Source organism: Asterias rubens, unplaced genomic scaffold (assembly GCF_902459465.1).
Source record: "Asterias rubens unplaced genomic scaffold, eAstRub1.3, whole genome shotgun sequence".
Taxonomy (NCBI): Eukaryota; Metazoa; Echinodermata; class Asteroidea; order Forcipulatida; family Asteriidae; genus Asterias; species Asterias rubens.
Window position 1 is genome coordinate 103,529 of NW_022985709.1, and position 20,481 is coordinate 124,009.

Here is a 20,481-nt window from a genome sequence, read left to right on the forward strand (position 1 = left end):
TTGGTAGTGTAGTACAAAAGAAACTTCAGTTATTGCTGGCTAACGGTCGTAAAACTTTCACCTAGATCAATGCTGATTTCAAAAACGTATAGCGCTAAGGAGGCCCAAAATATTGGACCCCTATTTTTAAGGCTGACAGGGGAGCCTTATAGTTTCTAAAGTTGTCTCCCACACCCCCGGGCCACACAGGACCTACTGCTCGTACCGTCCGTACGAGCAATGAGAGTAGGATCGGTGTGCACATGAGGTGCAGAAGCAGAGTAAATACTCCCGATTTATGACAAGTGGCCTCATTTGTCCTAGGGAAAATGTGCAGACCATTTGGTTTCGGAATTTGGTGTTGGCACAAAATGTTACATTGGAAGGAAGTTGCGTCGCCTGTTCTTTAGATCACTCACTGTGAATTCTAAATCGGAAACTGAATTCTTACTAGGCCGTTTATGAACTCGCAACTGGGACATGTTTACAATACGGGGCAGATGTCGAAGAACCCCTAATTTACAAATAAAGTAGGTGGTGACTTTTGGGAAAAGTTTCCGTATGGCGCCACCACTTTTTCATTCGATATGAAATAATATAGTATTTAATTTACCTCAATGAGATATCCCCTTTTGTAAAAATGAGTGAAAAAGTGGTGGCGCCATACGGAAAGTTATCCGACTTTTGAACTGAAGAAAAACAACTGGTGGCCAGTTGGTTTGAACTAAAATACTTGGCAGCCACCTTTGATTTTGAATAGAAATAAACAAATAAAAAGGCCCTCATCCTCCTCTTCTTGTAAAAACCCAGACGATCAACTGGTATTTGTGTTTTACCTGGCCTTGTGGTTACGTTTTCCAAACAAACAAAACAATTTGTTGAGCCTTTTGTCTTTTTGAGCTTTTTGAGTTTGACTCTTGAAAAATTGAATTGAGTTGAGAGGAGGTAGGTTTGGAATCAATGTTATTAATATTATTTATGTCCCCAAAAATTCATTACATACTACACTCTGACTCTCTACAGTATCATTAGAAATACATTAGAAATTTTCCCCAGGAAAATAAATACAGTTCAGACATGGAGGAATAAATTAGTTTATTACTCCATGGTTCGGATGAGGTTTATTCGTTGTTTACCTTCGCCGACCTCAGCTGGTTGAGTTTCACTTACCATCGCTACTTTGTGTTTGAGACACGGAATCGCAATCCCTGCACACTAGACCAGCTATGTCGTAATACTGACTAGCTCCACAAGTCGTTGGGGTTTCGTACTGAATAGAATATGTCACTCCATCAATCTGTTTAAAACAACAACATGACAAAAACACGAAACGAATCCAAGAAAACAAACTCAAACTCCCGCGAGCCGCCATATTGGAATGTTTAGATTCGTTTGTTCAGTTTCCCTACTAACGGTGACTGTGTTCTCCAGTAGGTAAAAAAAACCTACCCCGTTTCTAACGCAAGGGGGCGCAAAGTGAATCATGGGCCCTTTTCGAAACCACGGCTTCGGCTTTGGATTCGCCTTCAGACTCCGATCCGTCCTGTCGAGCTAGCCAGGTGAAATCGTATTCAAGTGAACTCGTACCCAAAGTAAAATTCGTACTGAAGTCAACTCGTAACTAGGTGAACTCGCCAGCGTTAACAATTAGTGAAAATATGGAAATTAGGTTATTATGATGTTTAGAAATTTCAAACTCATAAATTTTAAGGGATGTTTTCTTCAAACAAAACTCTTTCAAAAACTTACTTTGAGCCTGCTTTTTTATTTTGTTTGCAGTTGGGGGATTTTTTCGGGGCCCTCAACCCCTTTTGAGTTAATAATATTTTATGTATTAAAAAGAGGAACTCCATTTACGGTTAAATCTATGAATCAAATCAGTTTGTACGTACCTGTGCTAATATTCAAACATGGGTTTCGGGGGCTGCTTTCCCCAAAACGGGGGGAAAAAACGATACAAACATCTCTTCTTAATTAACTACAACATACAACAAAAATAACCGGTGCACTATCGACATAAGTACGAGTTGACTGTGGCACGAGTTGACCTGTTGGAAGAATTCGGATTATATGGTACTCAAGTCAACTCGTCCCCCTTCAACTTGTACCCAAGTCAACTCGTACCCAGGTGAAATCGTATTCAAGGGAACTCGTACCCCAAAGTCAATTCGTACCCAAGTCAACTTGTACCCAGTGAACTCGTAACTATAGGTGAACTCATGGGGAAATTAGGTTTATTTATTTATGTTATGAAATTTCAAACTGATTTTTTGTGGTTTATATTGAAATTTCAAACTCATAAAAAATGTTCAGGGATGTTTTCTTCAAACAAATTTTTTTTCCGAAACTTACCATGAGCCTGCTTTTTAAAATTTTGTGTGCACCAGGGGAATTTTTGTGTGCACCTGGGGGACTATTTTCGGAGGCCTCAACACAGTTGATAATGTTTGATTTAATGTTCTGAAAATAGAGGAACTCCATTTATGGTTAAAACTATTAATCGAATCAGGTTTTATAAACTTTAGCCTGCTTTTTTATTTTGTGTGCACGGGGGGATTTTTTCGGAGGCCTCAACATATTTTGAGTTGATTATGATTTATTAATAATTTTGAAAATAGAGGAACTCCATTTACGATTAAATCTAGTAATCGAATCAGTTGTTATCAACCTGTGCTATTTAAACACGGGTTTCGGGGCCGCTTTCACTGCATCCGAATTTCAAAGTTTTAGGGCGGCTTCCATACTTCTTGATACCGAAAATGACAAGTGGGCGGCTGTGCTCAGAAACTTACCCAACAAGCCTCCCTACGGGATTTTTATGCAGAGAGAAAATCAAGTCTCCCTACGGGATTTTTGTGCACGAAAAAAAGAAAAAAAAGTTACAACGGGTGTGCGGTACCTAAATGTTGCCCAAGCCCTAATGTAGCCCGACCTTAATGTAGCCCCAAACAAAGTGTCTTTGTACAATGATATAGTGACTCGCTCTTTAACGCTGAACCCCCCCCCCCCAAACAAAAAAATTCACACGATGTAGGGCGCAGCCAGGTTATGCGAACGTCAAGTCATCAGTTGCGGAGACTAGAAGTGACATATAACCAATGGTTCATGACGTATAAACCACAGCTATCTTAGTTCACTCACATGGAGGAAGAAATAATAAATAGGTCTGCAACAAATTATGACTCAGCACTGACGTCATCATATAACACAGCCTGACACGCGGGTAGGCCCTACAGCAATCAGACTCACGTGTAGCGCAAAACGTGCTGCAGTGTGAAATTAATACTATTTTGTTGTCCTTTTTTTTCATTTTTCTTTTTACATAATGGCTCCAATGAGAAAGGATTTATCCGAACAATCGAGTTCCGAAACCCGGGTGAGAATCGCTGACCAGTACTAAAGTGTCGTCAGTGTCAAGGTGTCCTGAGATTGGTAAGTTTGGCCTGTGCTGTAATTTACATTTCTCAAAGAAAAAAAATGCACGGTTTTGTGGTTGATAACAGAGGAACACCCACAACAAACTTGGCTAACGAGGTGGTGCATTTTGTATTTGTTTGTCAAAACCCAGCTGTGATTATTTTGATGTAGATAAAGTTTGATGATAAAGGGAAGTTGGCGGCAATTACAGTATTTCAACACCATTAATCTCATTTTTAAGATTACTTCAAAGTTACTAGATACGTTTGGCAATTACTAAAGACCCGTGTTCTCAATATTGGTGTATCCTCATAAAATAACAATGTGGAAAGTTGGTCATCGAATTTGCAAGAGAATAATAATATAAAAAAAACACTCTTTTTGCATTACTTTGTGTGCCTTTAGATGCATAATAAAAGGCTTCAGCTGAAGTCTATTATTATTTGATTGAGACAAATTGATGTTATCTTTCTACGTCCGTGGGTTCGAATCCCGGTCGTGACACTTGTGTCCTTGAGCAAGATACTTTACTATAATTGCTTCTCTTCACCCAGGGGTATAAATGGGTACCTGCAAGGGTAGAGGTTGATATTGTAAATGAAAAGCTTTCGGAGCGCCACGGAAGCACGGGGCTGTATACTCCCTAATGGGAGCTGAGAAAGATTAAAGGGATGTTTATTGGCCCTATGACCAGGGGACTAATGTAAAGCGCATTGATACGGTTTATTGTGAAATGCGCTGTATAAGAATTTGTTATTATTAATTTGTTATTACGTCACTCAGAGGGAGCCGTTTCACAATCAACAGCTCGTTGCTCGTTACCAAGAATCTTTGTATGATGCCTATTAACTATTTTGAGCACGTACTAATAGTGCCCAGTGCCTTTAACAATGTATACAGTTTCGAGTCTTTAGAACCATACCGGATCCTATCCAGTTCTTATTGACCTACTCATCCATTCATTCACAACGATACACGAGAGGACCAAGTGCATCCGGGACGCAATCAAAATATTGCCTAGTGTGTCGATAGTGCTTTCTACAAAGGGAAATGTTTATTCTTCTAAATCGATTCAAAATAGGAATGCTTAAACAAAATCGGGGACATTTTTTTTTTAATTGCCATTTCTATTAAGTAAGTTCCTGATTGCGATTTTTTTTCTGTAGTACGGGGGTACCACTTTTCTAATGGCTCAATTTCATAGAGCAGAAAATATTGCTTTCAACCAATATTTGTCTGCTGAGCAGAAATGAACTGGATAATATGGGTTTGTGACTTGGTAGTTAAGTTGGTCAGCATGTTCCTGTTAGCACACTTTGTTGTGCTCAGCTATGCTTGTTGTTGCTTAAGCAGTTATAGTGTAGTTATAGTTTACCTTTATTTTCAAGAATTACATTTGTTATAATCATGGCAACATTTAAATAAATTTATTATATCCATTCTAATTACTCTTTGGTATTTATACAGACGAAATATTTTTATTTAATTTACGTCAGTGCCGCACTCAGAAACATTCCGACTCGGGAGAGCCACTTGACATTAATAAACAGAAAGCCATTCAACCTTGAATGAAATCGAAAGAAAGGAAGTCTACCAATTAACGATCGCGCCCGCAATAACAGACCAATCAATGCTGACTAATTAACCCCTAGTGATCACCCGCTGACGCAACACTAATTTCGAAATGACTTAGATTTTAAGACACTGGACACGTTTGGTAACTGTCAAAGACCAGTATTATCACTTGATGTATCCCAACATATGCATTTATTAACAAACCTGTGAAAATTAAGGCTCATTTGGTCGTTCAAAACTGCAAGAGAATTGTGAAAGAAAAAACACCCTTGTTGCACAACTTGTGTGTGTGCTTTCAGATGCATAATACATGGCTTCAGCTGAAGTCTTTTATAATTTGAGCGAGAAATTACCTCTTCCTCAAAAATTATGTTACTTCAAAGGGATCCGTTTATCACAATTTGTTATCCACCAACATCTCTCCATTGCTCACGAACGAGTTACGCTTATAATATTTGTATGTAAATTCCCAGTAGTGTCCAGGGCCTTTAAAGGGATCGAAGGCTACCCTAAGTCTATTGGCACGGTATAACAATAAAAACACAGCACACTCACACACCCACGCTCCTCTTAAAATAATCTGTGGTAATGAACTTTGGCCTTCATGGGCACCTGTACCCAGAAACTGTATTAATGATAGCATGTGCTAAAAAACAGTCATTTTTTTCTTTGTTAAATAATACCGGGTAACGTGACCCGTCCGGCGGCCTAGCTCCACCCCCGACAGACGGGACGACATTGTATCGGTCGCGACTGATCCTTACCAACCTTTTAGAGTGATACGTATAACCACGGAACAATAATAACACATGCATTCAAAATATTTCTGGCCACAGTGAAACACCTGGATATTTCCAATGAATGCACGTAAGTAATTACATTATCTGATTTGAAAAAAATAATATGTGTGCCGAGCACTTTGTAACAACAGCGCGTTTTTGATGCTGCGTGCTGCGATGTGAAATGCATGCATGGGATGATGTAGAATAGGCCAACAGGCCTATACTTTATGTTATGAAATACCATTTGGCAATGATGATTTTCTACGTTAACGAAGCAATATTTTGATGTGGAGTTTTTGAAATGTTATTGGGCGGCCTGATATGTTGTTTACAATTTAATAGACATGAATTTTATTGGGATAACGATTTTTAAAATTTTGGTTTGTAGCCATAATACACAGATGTGTGTTATTAGCACTGTATATATCTCAACCGAGCTCATATGCCTCTGATTTATTTGACATAACTCAGGAAAGTACTGAGTTAGTATACAGTGTTGACACAATAATCGGTGAATATGGGTAAAACCAAACTGAATATTGTTTAAATTTTTTTAATCTGTTGGTGTGTTTATGTTCATAGTTATGCAAGTTAGCTTTGAACGAAAATTCACTTCGAATTGGTCTCTAAATATTTTGTATACCTTGTCCTCGTGTTTTCTTTGGCACAACACACAGATTAACATATATAACATAGACCAGTTACCTTAATGAAATTAACCGCAACAAAAAATGTGGTCTACATGTGTTGTCAGATTCCATAAACATACTAATGTTGTATGTGCATACAGAACATGGTGTTTCTGATTCACCGGGAAATCACCTATGTTAAAAGGTTACCACAGGATGGCGAGCTGCAATAAGGCACTGGACAAGTTTATTACTCTAAAAAATAGAATACGAATTTTGAAGTATAAATGGAAAACATTCATAGGGCTCACTCTGAAGTAACGTAGTTTTTTGAGAAAGAGGTAATCTCTCGCTCAAATAATAAAATACTTCAGCTGAAGCCTTTTATTATGCATCTGAAAGAACACCCATTTTTTTAAAGGCAGTGGACACTATTGGTAATTGTCAAAGTCTAGCCTTCACAGTTGGTGTATCTCAACCTATGCATAAAATAATAAACCTGTGAAAATTTGAGCTCAATCGGTCATCCAAGTTGCGAGATAATAATGGAAGAAGAAAAAACACCCGTGACCCGTGTCACACGAAGTTGTATGCTTTCAGATGCTTGATTTCGAGACCTCAAATTCTAAATCTGAGGTCTCGAAATCAAATTCGTGGAAAATAACTTCTTTCTCTGAAACTACATCACTTCAGAGGGAGCTGTTTCTCACAATGTTTTATACCATCAACCTCTCCCCATTACTCATAATCAAGTAAGGTTTTATGACCACTGCCTTTAAAGAGAATGGGTTAACCCCTATGTTTCTGGTTCTCATATAGCGAGCATCCTTGTTTACAGGTTTCCTCACGCTTCCGAGCTGTATAGTGATTATGAGTTCACTTCTGAGGCAAGCGTGGTTTCATAACAATAATAATGAGCAATGGAAAACAATCATAGGGTTTCAATATGAAAAGTTACATATACGAAGCCTGTCGAAATAACATTTTCCCTTTTATACAATCCGTTTTGAAAAGGGATTGCCAAAACTGGTTCTCATTTCATAATGATTATTTGCACAAAGTCTCTCCAAATGAACACAAACTGATGTTTTGATAAAAAATAAATACAATCTAGCACCATTGTGATGTTAAAGGAACACGTTGCCTTGGATCGGTCGAGTTGGTCTTTGAAAAGCGTTTGTAACCGTTTGTTATGAAATGCATATGGTTAGAAAGATGTTTTAAAAGTAGAATACAATGATCCACACACATTTTGCCTCAAAATTGCGTGGTTTTCCTTTTACTTTGCGAACTAACACAATCGGCCTATTATAGAAGTCAACAATTTGACTCCCATAAATGGCCGACCGTGTTTGTCGACGAGGTAAAAGGCAAACCACGCAATTTTTAGTGATACTTGTGTGGATCATTATATTCTATTTTTAAAATATATTTCTAATCATTTGCATTCTATAACAAACGGTTACAAACGCTTTCCAAAGACCAACTCGACCGATCCAAGGCAACGTGTTCCTTTAATGTTGAACCTCTCCATGGGTATCTAGGTGTCAATTTGAACACACTGGTTTTTGAAGTGTGCCATTGCAGTGTTAAAATAGTACTTAATTCTGACAACACAAATACACCAGTTTGTTAAACACCATGTGATGGTAATTTTGAACATATCGTGAGTATCTATACGTGACAACACCGAAGGTGTACATTTAACACCCTATAGTTTTTGGAGTGCGACATCGGGCGCCATTTTTAATAACTGCCTGATTCGATGTGGGAGTTTTATTACTCAGAGTCTTCAAAACCAAAGTCAGAGGTAAAAAGTTAAAGAATGTCACATTTACCTTTGAGTATCACATCTTGGATTGCAAAGAAAATTATACAAAACAGTTCAACATTTTAGCCAACCACTGATTATATTTACATGTAGCTTATTCGTCAAAACCGTCAGCACTTATTTTTCATAGAAATATTACCCTGCAAATCTTTAAAAGGTTTATACCTCATAATTCTGAGAAACAAGGTCAAATAATTTTTACACGATGAAACCTATACACGAAAAGGTTCCATTAAAAATTAAATTAAATTAAGTTCCACTCTCTACATCGTAAAATACAAGTCAAATGAACGTTAAAAAAGCAAATTGAACGGATATGATAAAACCTTATACATTGGAATGGCGTTTATAACATTATAGGAACACGTTGCCTTGTATCGGTCGAGTTGGTCTTTGAAAGGCGTTTGTAACCGTTTGTTATAAAATGCATATGGTTAAAAAGATGTTGTAAAAGTAGAATACAATGATCTACACAAATATACCTCAAAATTGACTGGTTTTCCTTTTTCCTCGTCGACAAACATGGTCGGCCAATTATGGGATTCAAATAAATGGCCGACCGTCTTAGTTTGCAAAGTTAAAGGAAAACCACGCAGTTTCGCGGCAAACTTGTGTGGATTATTGTATTGTACTTTTACAACATTTTTCTAACCCTATGCATTTTCATAACAAATGGTTACAAATGCTTTTTATAGACCAACTCGTCCGATCCAAGGCAAGGTGTTCCTTTAAGTAATCCTAAAATGACAGAATCAGATTTAGAATTTAGGCGTATGTGCACAAAAACTGTACCATAACAAATGATCACGATCATGTAGATATTATATGGCTATAAATACATATTAAATGACATGCATACCTTTGTTTTTTTCATCCTACATAACTTGTGAAAATTTAATTTCAAGTAATAGCGTTTAAAGGGAGGTACACGATTGGTAATAACTCAAAACAAATATTAACTTAAAAACTGACTTGGTAACAAGCATTGGAGAGCTGTTGATGGTTTAACACATTGTAAGAAACGGCTCCCTCTTGAAAAACCATAGTTTTTGGAAAAGAGGTAATTTCCCACTAAAATAATAGAAGTTTTCTAGCAAGAAGTCTTTTATTCCTATCTGAAAGCACACAAATTCGTCCAACAAGGGTGTTTTTTCTCTAATCATTTCCTCGCAACTTCGATGACCAATTCAGCTCAAATTTTCACAGGCTTATTATTTTATGCTTATGTTGGGATACACCAAGTGAGAAGACTGGTATTTGACAATTACCAATCGTGAATCTTCCCTTTAAGTTTACTCCGTAATAAGAAAACACCATCTGAGAAACGTATATGACGTTTCTCAGACTTAAGTTCTGGGTATAAAACATTCAAGTTGTTTCCATACCCACATTAGATCGAGGCGAAACTATTCTGAAAATGCTTTATACTACCCAAAACTACTGTACCAAAAGTTTGCATTACCATAATACAAACGTAGTCCCACATCCTTGCAGGGGAAAACTGTATGTTAAAGCGTCTAGAGCGTCACTGAGTTACGGATATACGCGCTGTATAAGAAGCCACTATTATTATAGTTTTTGTATTATTAATATTGGGAATGATTACCAAACGCCTTAATCGTCCCTTTAATTGACTGGCAAAAAATGGGGCAAGGCTTTACAGTACTAACGAGACAATGGCGTATTCAAATTGGCGCCAGACTAAAGGTCGCATCTGTAACACAGATAACACAATTTACGTAAAATTTAACATTCCTATAGACGTCCTTGTACAGATAGATAAACACGACATGTTTAATTGATTGTGAAGACCATGTGACATCAAGGTAGGAGGACAAACACATTTATTGCCATCATCAAGTTCATAACAAACAACCAAACTGTAAAACACAAACAATTCACGTTTTTAGTGACAACGACGAAAATTGGATCGAGAGAAGTTGAGCAACCGAGTTAAGTAGCTTTTTTTAATTGTTCATCTTCTCAACCTTGACAGAAACAAACAACAAACAAATACAAATATGTTTACGTTTTTAGTGACAACGAAGAAAAACGGCTCAAGAGAATTTGAGCAACCGAGCTAGTTAAAGGCAGTGGACATTACTGGTAAACACTCAAAATAATTATTATCATAAAACCTTTCTTGATTATGGGTAATGGGGAGAGGCTGATATTATATAAAACATTGCGAGAAACAGCTCCCTCTGAAGTGACGTAGTTTTCGAGAAAGAAGTAATTTTTCATGAATTTGATATCGAGACCTCAGATTTAGAATTTGAGGTCTCGAAATCAAGCATCTAAAAGAAGCTACCGTTATACACTATTCGGCTGTCAAAGCAGGCTTAGCTTTCTTCAAAGCGATACTATGTTGGGAACCATTTTTCTTTAGGAGAAACGTAAAATGTCACAGACACACTCTGTATGTATTATACATCTGAAAGTACACAAATTTGTACAGCAATGTTGGTTTTTCTCTCATTCGTCTCTCTTGCAACTTTGTTGACCATTATTGAGCCAACAATTTCACACAGGTTTGTTATGTTATGATATAATGGGCTACAACAAGTGAGAATACTGGTCGTTGACAATGTTTCCAAAGTTGTCAAGTAGCCGTCTTCACGAATGATTAATCCTATCTCGAGTTAGGACAAGTAACTCGTCCTATAACTTAGGATGAGTTCAATGCATTGTAAATGGTTACGGAACTTAACTCATCCTCAGTCCTAAGTTAGGAAGAGTTTGATGAAATCGATGGCAGTGTCTTTAATGGGTGTAGAGGTACGTGTACAGAGACGAGTTCATGGTGTCCAAGCTCTGCTTTATTGAGGGAAAATACCCAAACGAGTATAGGTGAATTCGATGAATTCATATATTCATTTTTTTCACATGGTGCATGATAATCTGTTCACAATCCAAGTTCTATCCACCTCGTGATTATACAACTGTCACGTGGCACTCATGTGCATCCATAGTTTGCATAAAATAGACCTTTCTTTTGTTGGTAAACAAACCGCCTTGGTTGGCATGGTCGGCCGAATGTTAGTAAAACACTCAATCGTAAAAACAGATGTTTTAACCAAATTCAGCATTTTCTGCAAACTTTCAACTAAATAAAATACCTCTCGTAATTATTTGTTTTGTTTTTAAACAAAATCGACATATTTTGCTACATTGTTACCAAAAATAGCGATTTTTTTTTAATTTGCATATACGGGCTTTCCATAGTTTTCCAATCTGGGTTGGCAAAAACTCGGGCTGTGACGTTGCAAAAGAAAGGTCTATAGACCAAGGATCCACTGTTTTGTGCAAGTTTAATACCAAGGAACGTTTTCACCAAAGAAGTCTACGTAGCAAAACAAAGACAGCAAAAACAAGTTACTCGGTTGTTGTAAAAGCATGGAGGAATAAATCCATGGTAAAAGCATCTATGTTTTAAAATTGTTACTCATATTCTAAAAATTGAAATACCAGGAGACGGACGATTTAATTACGGTGATTTTGACACCTTGTGTGTTACAATCAATCGAGTATTGTTGTCGCGGTAAGTGCTTACAAGTGAAAAGTGCCGATTTCCATTGTTGCTGTAATTCCTATTGACAAGAACAGCTTTTCAAAACTCCCGCTACTAGCTTCACGCTGAATCAGAGGAGAGATCAATCATGTCAATAGGAGTTACTGATGGGCACTTCTCACATAAGCACTTACCGCGACAACAATACTCAACCGACTGTAAGACACAAGGTATCAAAATCACCGTAAAAAATTGTCCGTCTTCTGATATTTTCACTTTTAGATTATGAGTAACAAATTTAAAATATAGCTGCTTTTATAACAGCCTAGTTACTTTTTTTGGCTGTCTTTATTAAGACTGAACATTGTACACACTGGGTAGTTACTATAGTTTCCTTTTCTGTCAGAGATGTTATAATAGCGTGTCTAATACTTGTGTGTTCTATCACAGATTTAACGAACCGACTACGACATTGAAGATGGCCGCAAGTGCTGTTGTATTGCTCATCTTATTTGGCATACTACTGGTGAGGGGTTCATGGGCCTTAAAGAACACCCTTCATGACAACTACACGGCCGCAAACGGTGATAACACAAGCTTCGAAATCGGTAACAATGGCTCCTCGGTGAAGCTGGTTTTCCGGGAGACCTCAACGTGGCAGCTTATGGTCAACACATCAGATGAAGGCACTTTTGAATTTAGAAGTGCCGACAGGAGGATATTCAAACCCACGGAACCAATCACGGTCACGGTCACGGAAAATACGTCCTTTCCAATTTACGTGACCGTAAATTTTACTGGAGAATACATTGGGGAGAGTTATCTCGAGATGTTCAACATCGACGACGCTTTTACGCCGATTGGTGCGGTGGAAGTAAGCGTCCATCCTCCGTTTCAGACACTGGGCATCATAGCCACTGTTATTTTGACCGTCTGGCTGGTGATCTCGTACGTGATCATGGCGGCCAAAGTCGAGCCCAGGGTTTTGCTGGATAAAATCAAACCGCCCTGGGGAGTCATCATGGGGATGGTGTGTCAGTTCGTCCTCATGCCGCCTCTAGCTTTCGGAGTGGCGAAAGCGTTCAACTTGACCGGCGCTCTGGCCGTTGGCCTGGTCCTAGTAGGGACCTGCCCCGGGGGATTTTTCAGCAACATCGAGGTCTTGCTCCTGGACTGCGACATCGTCCTCAGCTTGACCATGACCACTTTCTCCACGTTCTTGGCGGTGGGTATGATGCCCCTGAACCTCCACATCTACGCCAGACCGTTCGTGGATGGAAACAGCAATCTGGAGACGCCATTCCAGAGTCTTCTTATCCAACTCTGTGGGCTGGTTATGCCCCTCTTAATCGGGGTACCGTTCTTCCATCGCTTCAAGAAAGCTCGAGAAATATGTCTTAAACTCGTCAAACCCTTCACGCTCGTCCTGATGATTCTTGGTGTTGTTCTCTTCATACCTTCTCAATACTACATCTTCTACGGTGACTGGAAGGTGTGGACTACCTCAGCCCTCATGCCGGCCCTGGGGGCCTTTCTCGGTATCTCAATCGCAAGAATCGCAAATTTCAACTACACATTTTCAATAACAGTCGCAATAGAGACCGGGTGCCAGAACACTTTGCTGGCGGTCTCGGTGGCCAAACTTTACTACAAGGACCCAGAATCGGACATCGTGGCGATCATTCCCTTACTCATCGCAATGGTGACGGGGTTCGAAGGTCTCACAGTGGCTGCACTGTATTACATAGGTCTCTTCATCAAAGGTAAGATGAAGAAAGGATCAGACTCAACGTCTTACGACATAGAGGGCGCTGACAATAATCAGACGGAGTGTGCCGAGACAAGTCTACATCCGAATGAGATGGTGCAGCTCGGAGAGCCGCCGGGCTTGCAGTACGCTATCCCCGGTGACGGCTTTGCAAACGGCCGGTGTTCGCCACGGGGAGTTCCCGAGAAGTCCGGCCGTCCGTTGGCACTAGGCGCGCCGGTGGGCTTCGGCAATTCGGACGGGGAGGTGTACGGTCTAGGAGAGGCGGACGGGTATGAACATGAAGAGATGAGGGAGACATCTCTGTACCCAGTGGAGGTACCGGACAGGCCGCACTATCGGAAAGATGACGGGCCTAATGGGTGTGTGAACGACGGCTATACGGCAGATCGGAACGAATGGATGTAGGGAGACGAGTAGGTCAAAAATAGCAAATACAAGTTTCTTTTATTCTTGCTTATTATTATGACAATACCAAAGAGTTTATTTTAATTACGGTGATGGATAACAGTAATTAGTACAATTGTACAGGCACAACCAGTGCATCATGTGGTATATGTGGTATATTGAACACATTTCAGTGTTCAATTCCCCCCTCCATGTGATCTGCAAGACAATGTTTACAAAATATAACCCATGTGCTGCCTAGAAAACCCGTAACATGTATTGCAGTTGGTTGCCTCCTAGTTGCCTCATGTGACAAAGGCCCTTAAAGGCAGTGGACACTATTGGTAATTACTCAAAATAATTATCAGCGTAAAACCTTTCTTTGTGACGAGTAATAGGGAGAGGTTGATGGTATAAAACATTGTCAGAAATGGCTCCCTCTGAAGTGCCATAGTTTTCGTGAAAGAAGTAATTGTCCACGAATTTGATTTCGAGACCTCAAGTTTAGAACTTGAGGTCTCGAAATCAAGTATCTAAACGCACACAACTTCGTGTGACAAGGGTATTTTTTCTTTCATTATTATCTCGCATGTTCGATGACCGATTGAGCTCAAATGTTCACAGGTTTGTTATTGTATGCATATGTTGAGATAAACCAACTGTGAAGACTAGTCTTTGACAATTACCAATAGTGTCCACTGCCTTTAAATTTGTGGGATTTAAATCCACTGGACACCTTTGGTAGTTGCAAATGCATGAAATAAAAAACATTTTGAAAGTTTGACTCAATTGGTCGTCGAAGTTGCGAGAGAATAATGGGAGAAAATCACCCTTGTCGCACAGATGCTCAACTTCGAGACCTCATCTGAGGTCTCGAATTAAATTCAAGTATTTTAGTGAGAAATTACTTCAGAGGGAGCCGTTTCTCACAATGTGTTGTACTATCAACAGCTCTCCATTGCTCGTTACCAAGTTATTATTTTTAGGCTATAAGAATTATTTTGAGTAATTTCCAATAGTGTCCTGTGCCTTTTATTACCACAAGCATGTGAACAAAAATGGCTTCTTTTGGGCTATTTTATCTGAAATACATTTGTTCCGTTAAAATGAAAACTCTTCCTAACTTAATGGATATTTTTTTTGTTTACTTAAAAAGTACTTTTCGGTGCCAGAAACCCCCGCTTCCATGGCTTGGTTTGGCGTAGTGGATTTTGTACACTGTACTTAACAATAAATAAAACAATTGGAAACTAATTTTGTACAAGGGCAGACATAGGTGTTCATTTGAAAACCAAAGCTTCCACAGCATTGTATTACAAGGGTTAACTAAAATTGTTCTTCCCGAAAGAAACAAATTGCCAACCAGTAGATGGTAAAGGTACGGGCGGCTCGTGCTGCAAAAAAGGGCAATTGTTTTCCAGTTTAACCCGAACGTCGCCACTGCTTATAAAACGCACACAGTGTGTGCGCCACATTAGCTATTTTAGAAGTCTTCCTTACTAACGTCTTCCATGCTACACCGTTAATTTATGGGCGTAAAGTTTAAGTAAACTTCAAAAACAATGAAGTTTATTCATAGCTATCCGTTGCTCGTTTTACCAAAGTAAGTTTTTATAATAACAATATTTTCTAGTATTTACCAATTGTGTCCAGTACCTTTAACATTTAACCTATAGCTTTTTGCTCATTTTCCAAAGTCAGTCAATTTACGCACATGTGGGGTCCAAGTTCACATTACATGAGACACAAGACCAACGCAAGGTGGCTTAAAGCATTAAAGAGTTTGTGGCTTATGGCCTTGTCGAGTTGGTTTACGTTTTGTATCCGGCTGGCTATTTGAAATGCCATCACGCGCTTCACATTACACGATACATTTTTTGTGCACTGAGATGAGCCCGTCTACAGAGCCTCTAAAGGGGCAACTTAAAGGCACTGGACAGTATTGGTAATTACTCAAAATAACTGTTAGCATTTAAAACTTACTTGGTACTAAGCAATGGAGATCTATTGATAGCATACAGCATTGTGAGAAATGGCTCCCTCTGAAGTAACGTATAGTTTTTTAGAAAGAGGTAATTTTTCACCCACAGAATTAAAGACTTCAGCTGAAGCCTTTTATTTAGGTATCTGAAAGCACACATTTTGTGGAACAAGGATGTTTTCTGTCACTTTCCTTTGCAACTTCGATGACCATTGAGTCCAAATTGTCACAGAATTTTTATTTTATGCATATGTTGGGAAACACCATGTGAGATATGTTACTAGTAAGTGCCTTTAAGGAAAACAAGGTAAAACTAAGTCCATACAAACAAGAAAGCGAAATGCGATCCCCCAAAATCACCTCGTTTCCTCGAAAATAAGTTTCAGGGCAATGCATGAAGTTGTTTAGCTGTATGGTACGGAAGCCTTGATATGCCATTTGATTTATTTAAAACTGTTTCCGTGAACTCTTTAGAAGTATCTTTCCCTGATCGCTGAAACACTGAGAGGTAGTTGGTCACTATATTTGAATGAAACAGGAGTTACATTTAGGTTTACAAAATGTAGGTTGTATAGAATTGGGTTTTGGTAAAAATATTTTACAAATTGTTGCCATTTTAAAGGGAGGGTACACGTTTGGTAATTGTCAAAGACCAGACCTCTCACTTGGTGTATGCCATCATAACCATAACATAGCAAGCCTGTGAAAATTTTTGCTCAATTGGCCATCGAAGTTGCGAGAAAATGATGAAAGAAAAAAACACCCTTGTTGGACGAATTTGTGTGCTTTCACATAAGAATAAAATACTTCTAGCTAGAAGTCTTTTATTATTTTAGTGAGAAATTACCTCTTTCTCAAAAACTACGTTACTTCAGAGGGAGTCGTTTCCCATAATGTTTTATATTTATCAACACTTCTCCAATGCTCGTAACCAAGTCAGTTTTTAAGTTAATATTTATTTGTTTTGAGTAATTACCAAACGTGTACCTTCCCTTTAATGTAAACCTTGTTGTTTGAATGGTGGCTGGTTTAAAAACAATCTATGAGTTTAAATCGCTTTCAAATAGAGGCTTATCGTTATTTCCAATGTTAATATGCAAACTGAAATTTATTGTTGTATGCTGAATACCATGCAAACGTGTTACATGCGTGACTTGTGCCCAATTTCGTAAAGAATATAAGCACAACAATTTGCTAAGCACATTTTGTATTTTTATTTGTATTTGCACACATTTATTTCATTGCTGCCCTACATGTACTCTCACACATTTTACAAAGTTTTATAATTACACTTGTTACACGCAGGTTACCAGACGAAACTACATTAGGTCAAATTTGTTGTGACAGGTGCCCACCTTAAGTTTTGCTAAGCAAATAAATCTCGCCAAGCGGTATTTTCTGCCGAACAGCTTTTATGAAATTGGGCCCAAAATGCTTGACACGAAATATCGCAGATGAAAATAATATAGTCCGGATACTGGACAATGGTTTATATACGGTTTTGCATTTTTCCCCTCCTCTTCCTCTGTGGTTTGCAGTGGTTTTATGGTCAAACTGCACGGCACTCCCTTACTCTGTTTTTTTTTTCAAGGCAAATTTTACATTTGATTTGGGATCCTTTCAAGTAGTTTAATCTTATATAGGCCTAGATGTAGACATACGTTTATATACTACGTGAAAATTTCACTTCAAAAGGTGGTAGTTTTTGTTGCGATATCGCCGAAAATCTGGAGCTGCGATGATTTAATTCAGTTAATTCGTATTCAAGGTTAGTTTATTTTATAAAAAATACATCACAAAAAAAAAAAATTATTAATAATATGTATACATGTTTATTATGTTATTTCCACCAGGAAGAATAGTCCATAAATGGAACACACAATCGGGGCAACGTTTTGTGCAGAAATGTTTTCTCAGATTGTCGTGTTTTTGAATTTCTCTCAGTCTAAAACAGTTTTCCATTGGAGGGACTTGTTCTCAAAATGTTATTAATTATGAACAGCTGCAGTGCCTCTTAAGTTTTTGTGACAATGTCTCCTGACGATGACTAGAGCAAGCTAGTCGAAACGTGGAGACCAACCCAATAACTGACTCCGCGGTAGTACAGTTAATTACGATCCTATAAGCTAAAGTAGTAGTCCCAGCCTATTTCTTTACCATCCGCCCAGGTAAAAGTAAATAGGCAGGACAGTTCTTTTCAGAACTGAGAAGTCTCCCGAACACCCGCACAATCTACTCCGCGGTAGTAGAATTAAGCGAGACAGTTCTCTAAGAACAAACTCTACCCGGCAAACCGCAAACCAAATATTTATTAAGTGTTTATGGTCATTAGTTTTTTTTAAATAGTAATTATCAAAGGTGTACCCTCCTTTTAAAGGTATGATCATCATACAAGGAGCACTACAGAGTTGGTAATCAGAAGGGGAAAAAAAACCTCGTCGAGGATAACAGATTTACATAAAACTTACACGGTCTCATGTCATATGAAATCTGAAATGTCATATTTGATAGGGAATAAGTTTTGAGTTTATCGCTCAGTGAGCGTTTTGTTTATTTGTTTTAATCGATGTCATCGGTGTAAATTTTTTTTCACTAATTTCTCGTGACCAAGATGGCCGATCGATCTCAAACTTCTACAGGTTTGATGGTGGATTACACAAAGTGCGTACAATACCAGCGTAAAACAATTCTGTAATGTTCATTTAATACAGTAGTATCATTTCGTTAATTGTATGTGCCGTTTTAGTGCCTTTCCCTCATTATTTTATATTCTTGCCTGAGTTTTTAAAAACATTTTTTCCCCCGCAATTTGATGATTATTTTCAAAAAATACAAGCGTTTCCCTTTTAAACTGAAATGTTTTTACTCATGATAACAAATGTTCGTTGTTTATATCTTTTATAAAAAAAAACTTAAAAAAAAAGTTTATTATAGATTTTTCCGGTTAATTTAAAAAACAAAACAAAAAAACCCAGTAATTTTAACAAAGATTGGCCAGGAAAACTTACTTTCAACTTTTTACAAATATTATTTATTATTTATTTCAAGGATTTTATTCTTAAACCTTTGTGGATTTTTTCTTTTTATAATTTTAATGTAAAAAACACAAGGTTGATTTAATTGTTTTGCTTATTTTAGTAATGACAACGAACCTAATATCTACAAATAAGGTACTCAAAGGCAGTCGACACTGTTGAAATTTACTGAAAATGAATTCCATTATAAAACCTTACTTGGTAACAAGTAATGGGGAACTGTTGATAGTATAAAACATTGTGAAAAAACGGCTCCCTCTGAAGTAAAGTAGTTTTCGAGAAAGAAGTAATTTTCCACGAATTTTATTTCGAAACCTCAGAATTAGATTTTGAGGTCTCGAAGTCAAGCATCTTAAAGCACACAACTTCGTGTGACAAGGGTGTTTTTTTACTTACATTATTATCTCGCAATTTCGTCGACCAATTGAGCAAAAATTTTCACAGGTTTGCTACTTTCTGCATTATGTTGAGATACACCAAGTGCGTATTAGAGAAGACTGGTCTTCGACAATTACCAATAGTGTCCAGTGTCTTTAATGCGCTGGAACAAGATATCTTTCTTTTCGTAATTCCTTTATATATTTTGGCAGCTTTGTAAAAAATAACTTGGTGTGTGCGAATGTTTAAAAGAATTGATAGAGAAATTGATCTTTATTTTGTTAAATATTATTTGTAATGGATGTCAGTATTTATTTTTGAATACGGAGATTTTACTTTTGGTGGTCAATTGTACTTGTGATATATTTCAAACCTTAATCTAAGTTCAGTGCGATACGATTCGGTCTTTATTCCAAAAAGTTAAACCAAAATTAAGCCTGTAATAATTGGTTTGAAAGATCACATAAAATCTTTAAAATGGACGCAATTATAAACCAAGTATACCATTTTTGGTGGTTTACACAAACATTGACCTTGTACATTCCAGAGTCCTTTCTGGCAGGCAATATCCTCTTCTGGTGTCCTCGTTTCTTAAAATCAAGTTTTGAAATGTGTCCCTCTTTCTTTATATCAAAAGATAATAAAAGTCAGACACGGCAATCTCCATAAAATAGTAGTTTGCATGTTTTCTTAAAAAGCCGTTAAGCAAAGTGACGACTTCATGTATACACACCCCTTGTCCGCCGTGACACGACCTTGCCTCGTGGTGGCAAACGGGTGGGGACGATTATTTTGGAAGCGTCCTGTACACATACATGTCGTACTCATGGAAAATAGAGGATGACACGTGACTCGTCTGCCACCCATCAATAAGAATACGTGTGTGCGGTATATAGTAGTATTATTTATAAAGTTAGTCACAAAAGCAATATTGACCATCATTTCTTTCGAATTTTAAAGACTACTTAACAAGAATTATAATATTGTTGAACAATTGCCTTATTTTTGCTGTAAAATGTCTTCATTTTTATAATAAAATTTCTTCAAGTATGAGGTATATCGTCATAATGGCCTTTGATTAAATATACAACGGTGTTTACAGTGGGTAAACTATTTTTTTGACACAAACTTGTTCATGAGTTATTTTTTCAACAAGTATTATTGTGCTTACCTGAAATCAACAATCAGCGACCAATTTTTCCTGAGGT

General features: G+C 37.8%; 2 protein-coding genes across 3 annotated transcripts in view; one reads left to right on the forward strand and one right to left on the reverse strand.

Annotated features, from left to right (window-relative positions):
- LOC117305965 (meckelin-like) overlaps window positions 1-1,351 on the reverse strand; it is a 33,536-nt gene extending 32,185 nt beyond the window's left edge. Inside the window, exon 1 of the mRNA XM_033790811.1 lies at window positions 1,150-1,351. Coding sequence (XP_033646702.1) covers window positions 1,150-1,351 — 202 coding nt within the window. The remainder of the gene's footprint in view (window positions 1-1,149) is intronic.
- A 1,919-nt stretch (window positions 1,352-3,270) lies between these two features.
- LOC117305969 (ileal sodium/bile acid cotransporter-like) lies at window positions 3,271-14,220 on the forward strand. 2 transcript variants are annotated; one of them, XM_033790814.1, is made up of 2 exons: window positions 3,271-3,411; window positions 12,175-14,220. In XM_033790814.1, exon 2 carries the CDS (start codon window positions 12,203-12,205, stop codon window positions 13,898-13,900), a length of 1,698 nt encoding a protein of 565 aa, XP_033646705.1. In that variant the 5' UTR covers window positions 3,271-3,411; window positions 12,175-12,202; the 3' UTR covers window positions 13,901-14,220. The 2 variants fall into 2 exon arrangements, with proteins under 2 accessions (XP_033646705.1, XP_033646707.1); XM_033790816.1 differs by lacking the exon at window positions 3,271-3,411 and adding an exon at window positions 5,773-5,838.
- Window positions 14,221-20,481: the final 6,261 nt, after the last annotated feature.

Excerpts from the sequence above, each read along its gene's own strand:
- LOC117305969 (XM_033790814.1), top strand. The coding sequence starts at position 12,203 with ATGGCCGCAAGTGCTGTTGTATTGCTCATCTTATTTGGCATACTACTG.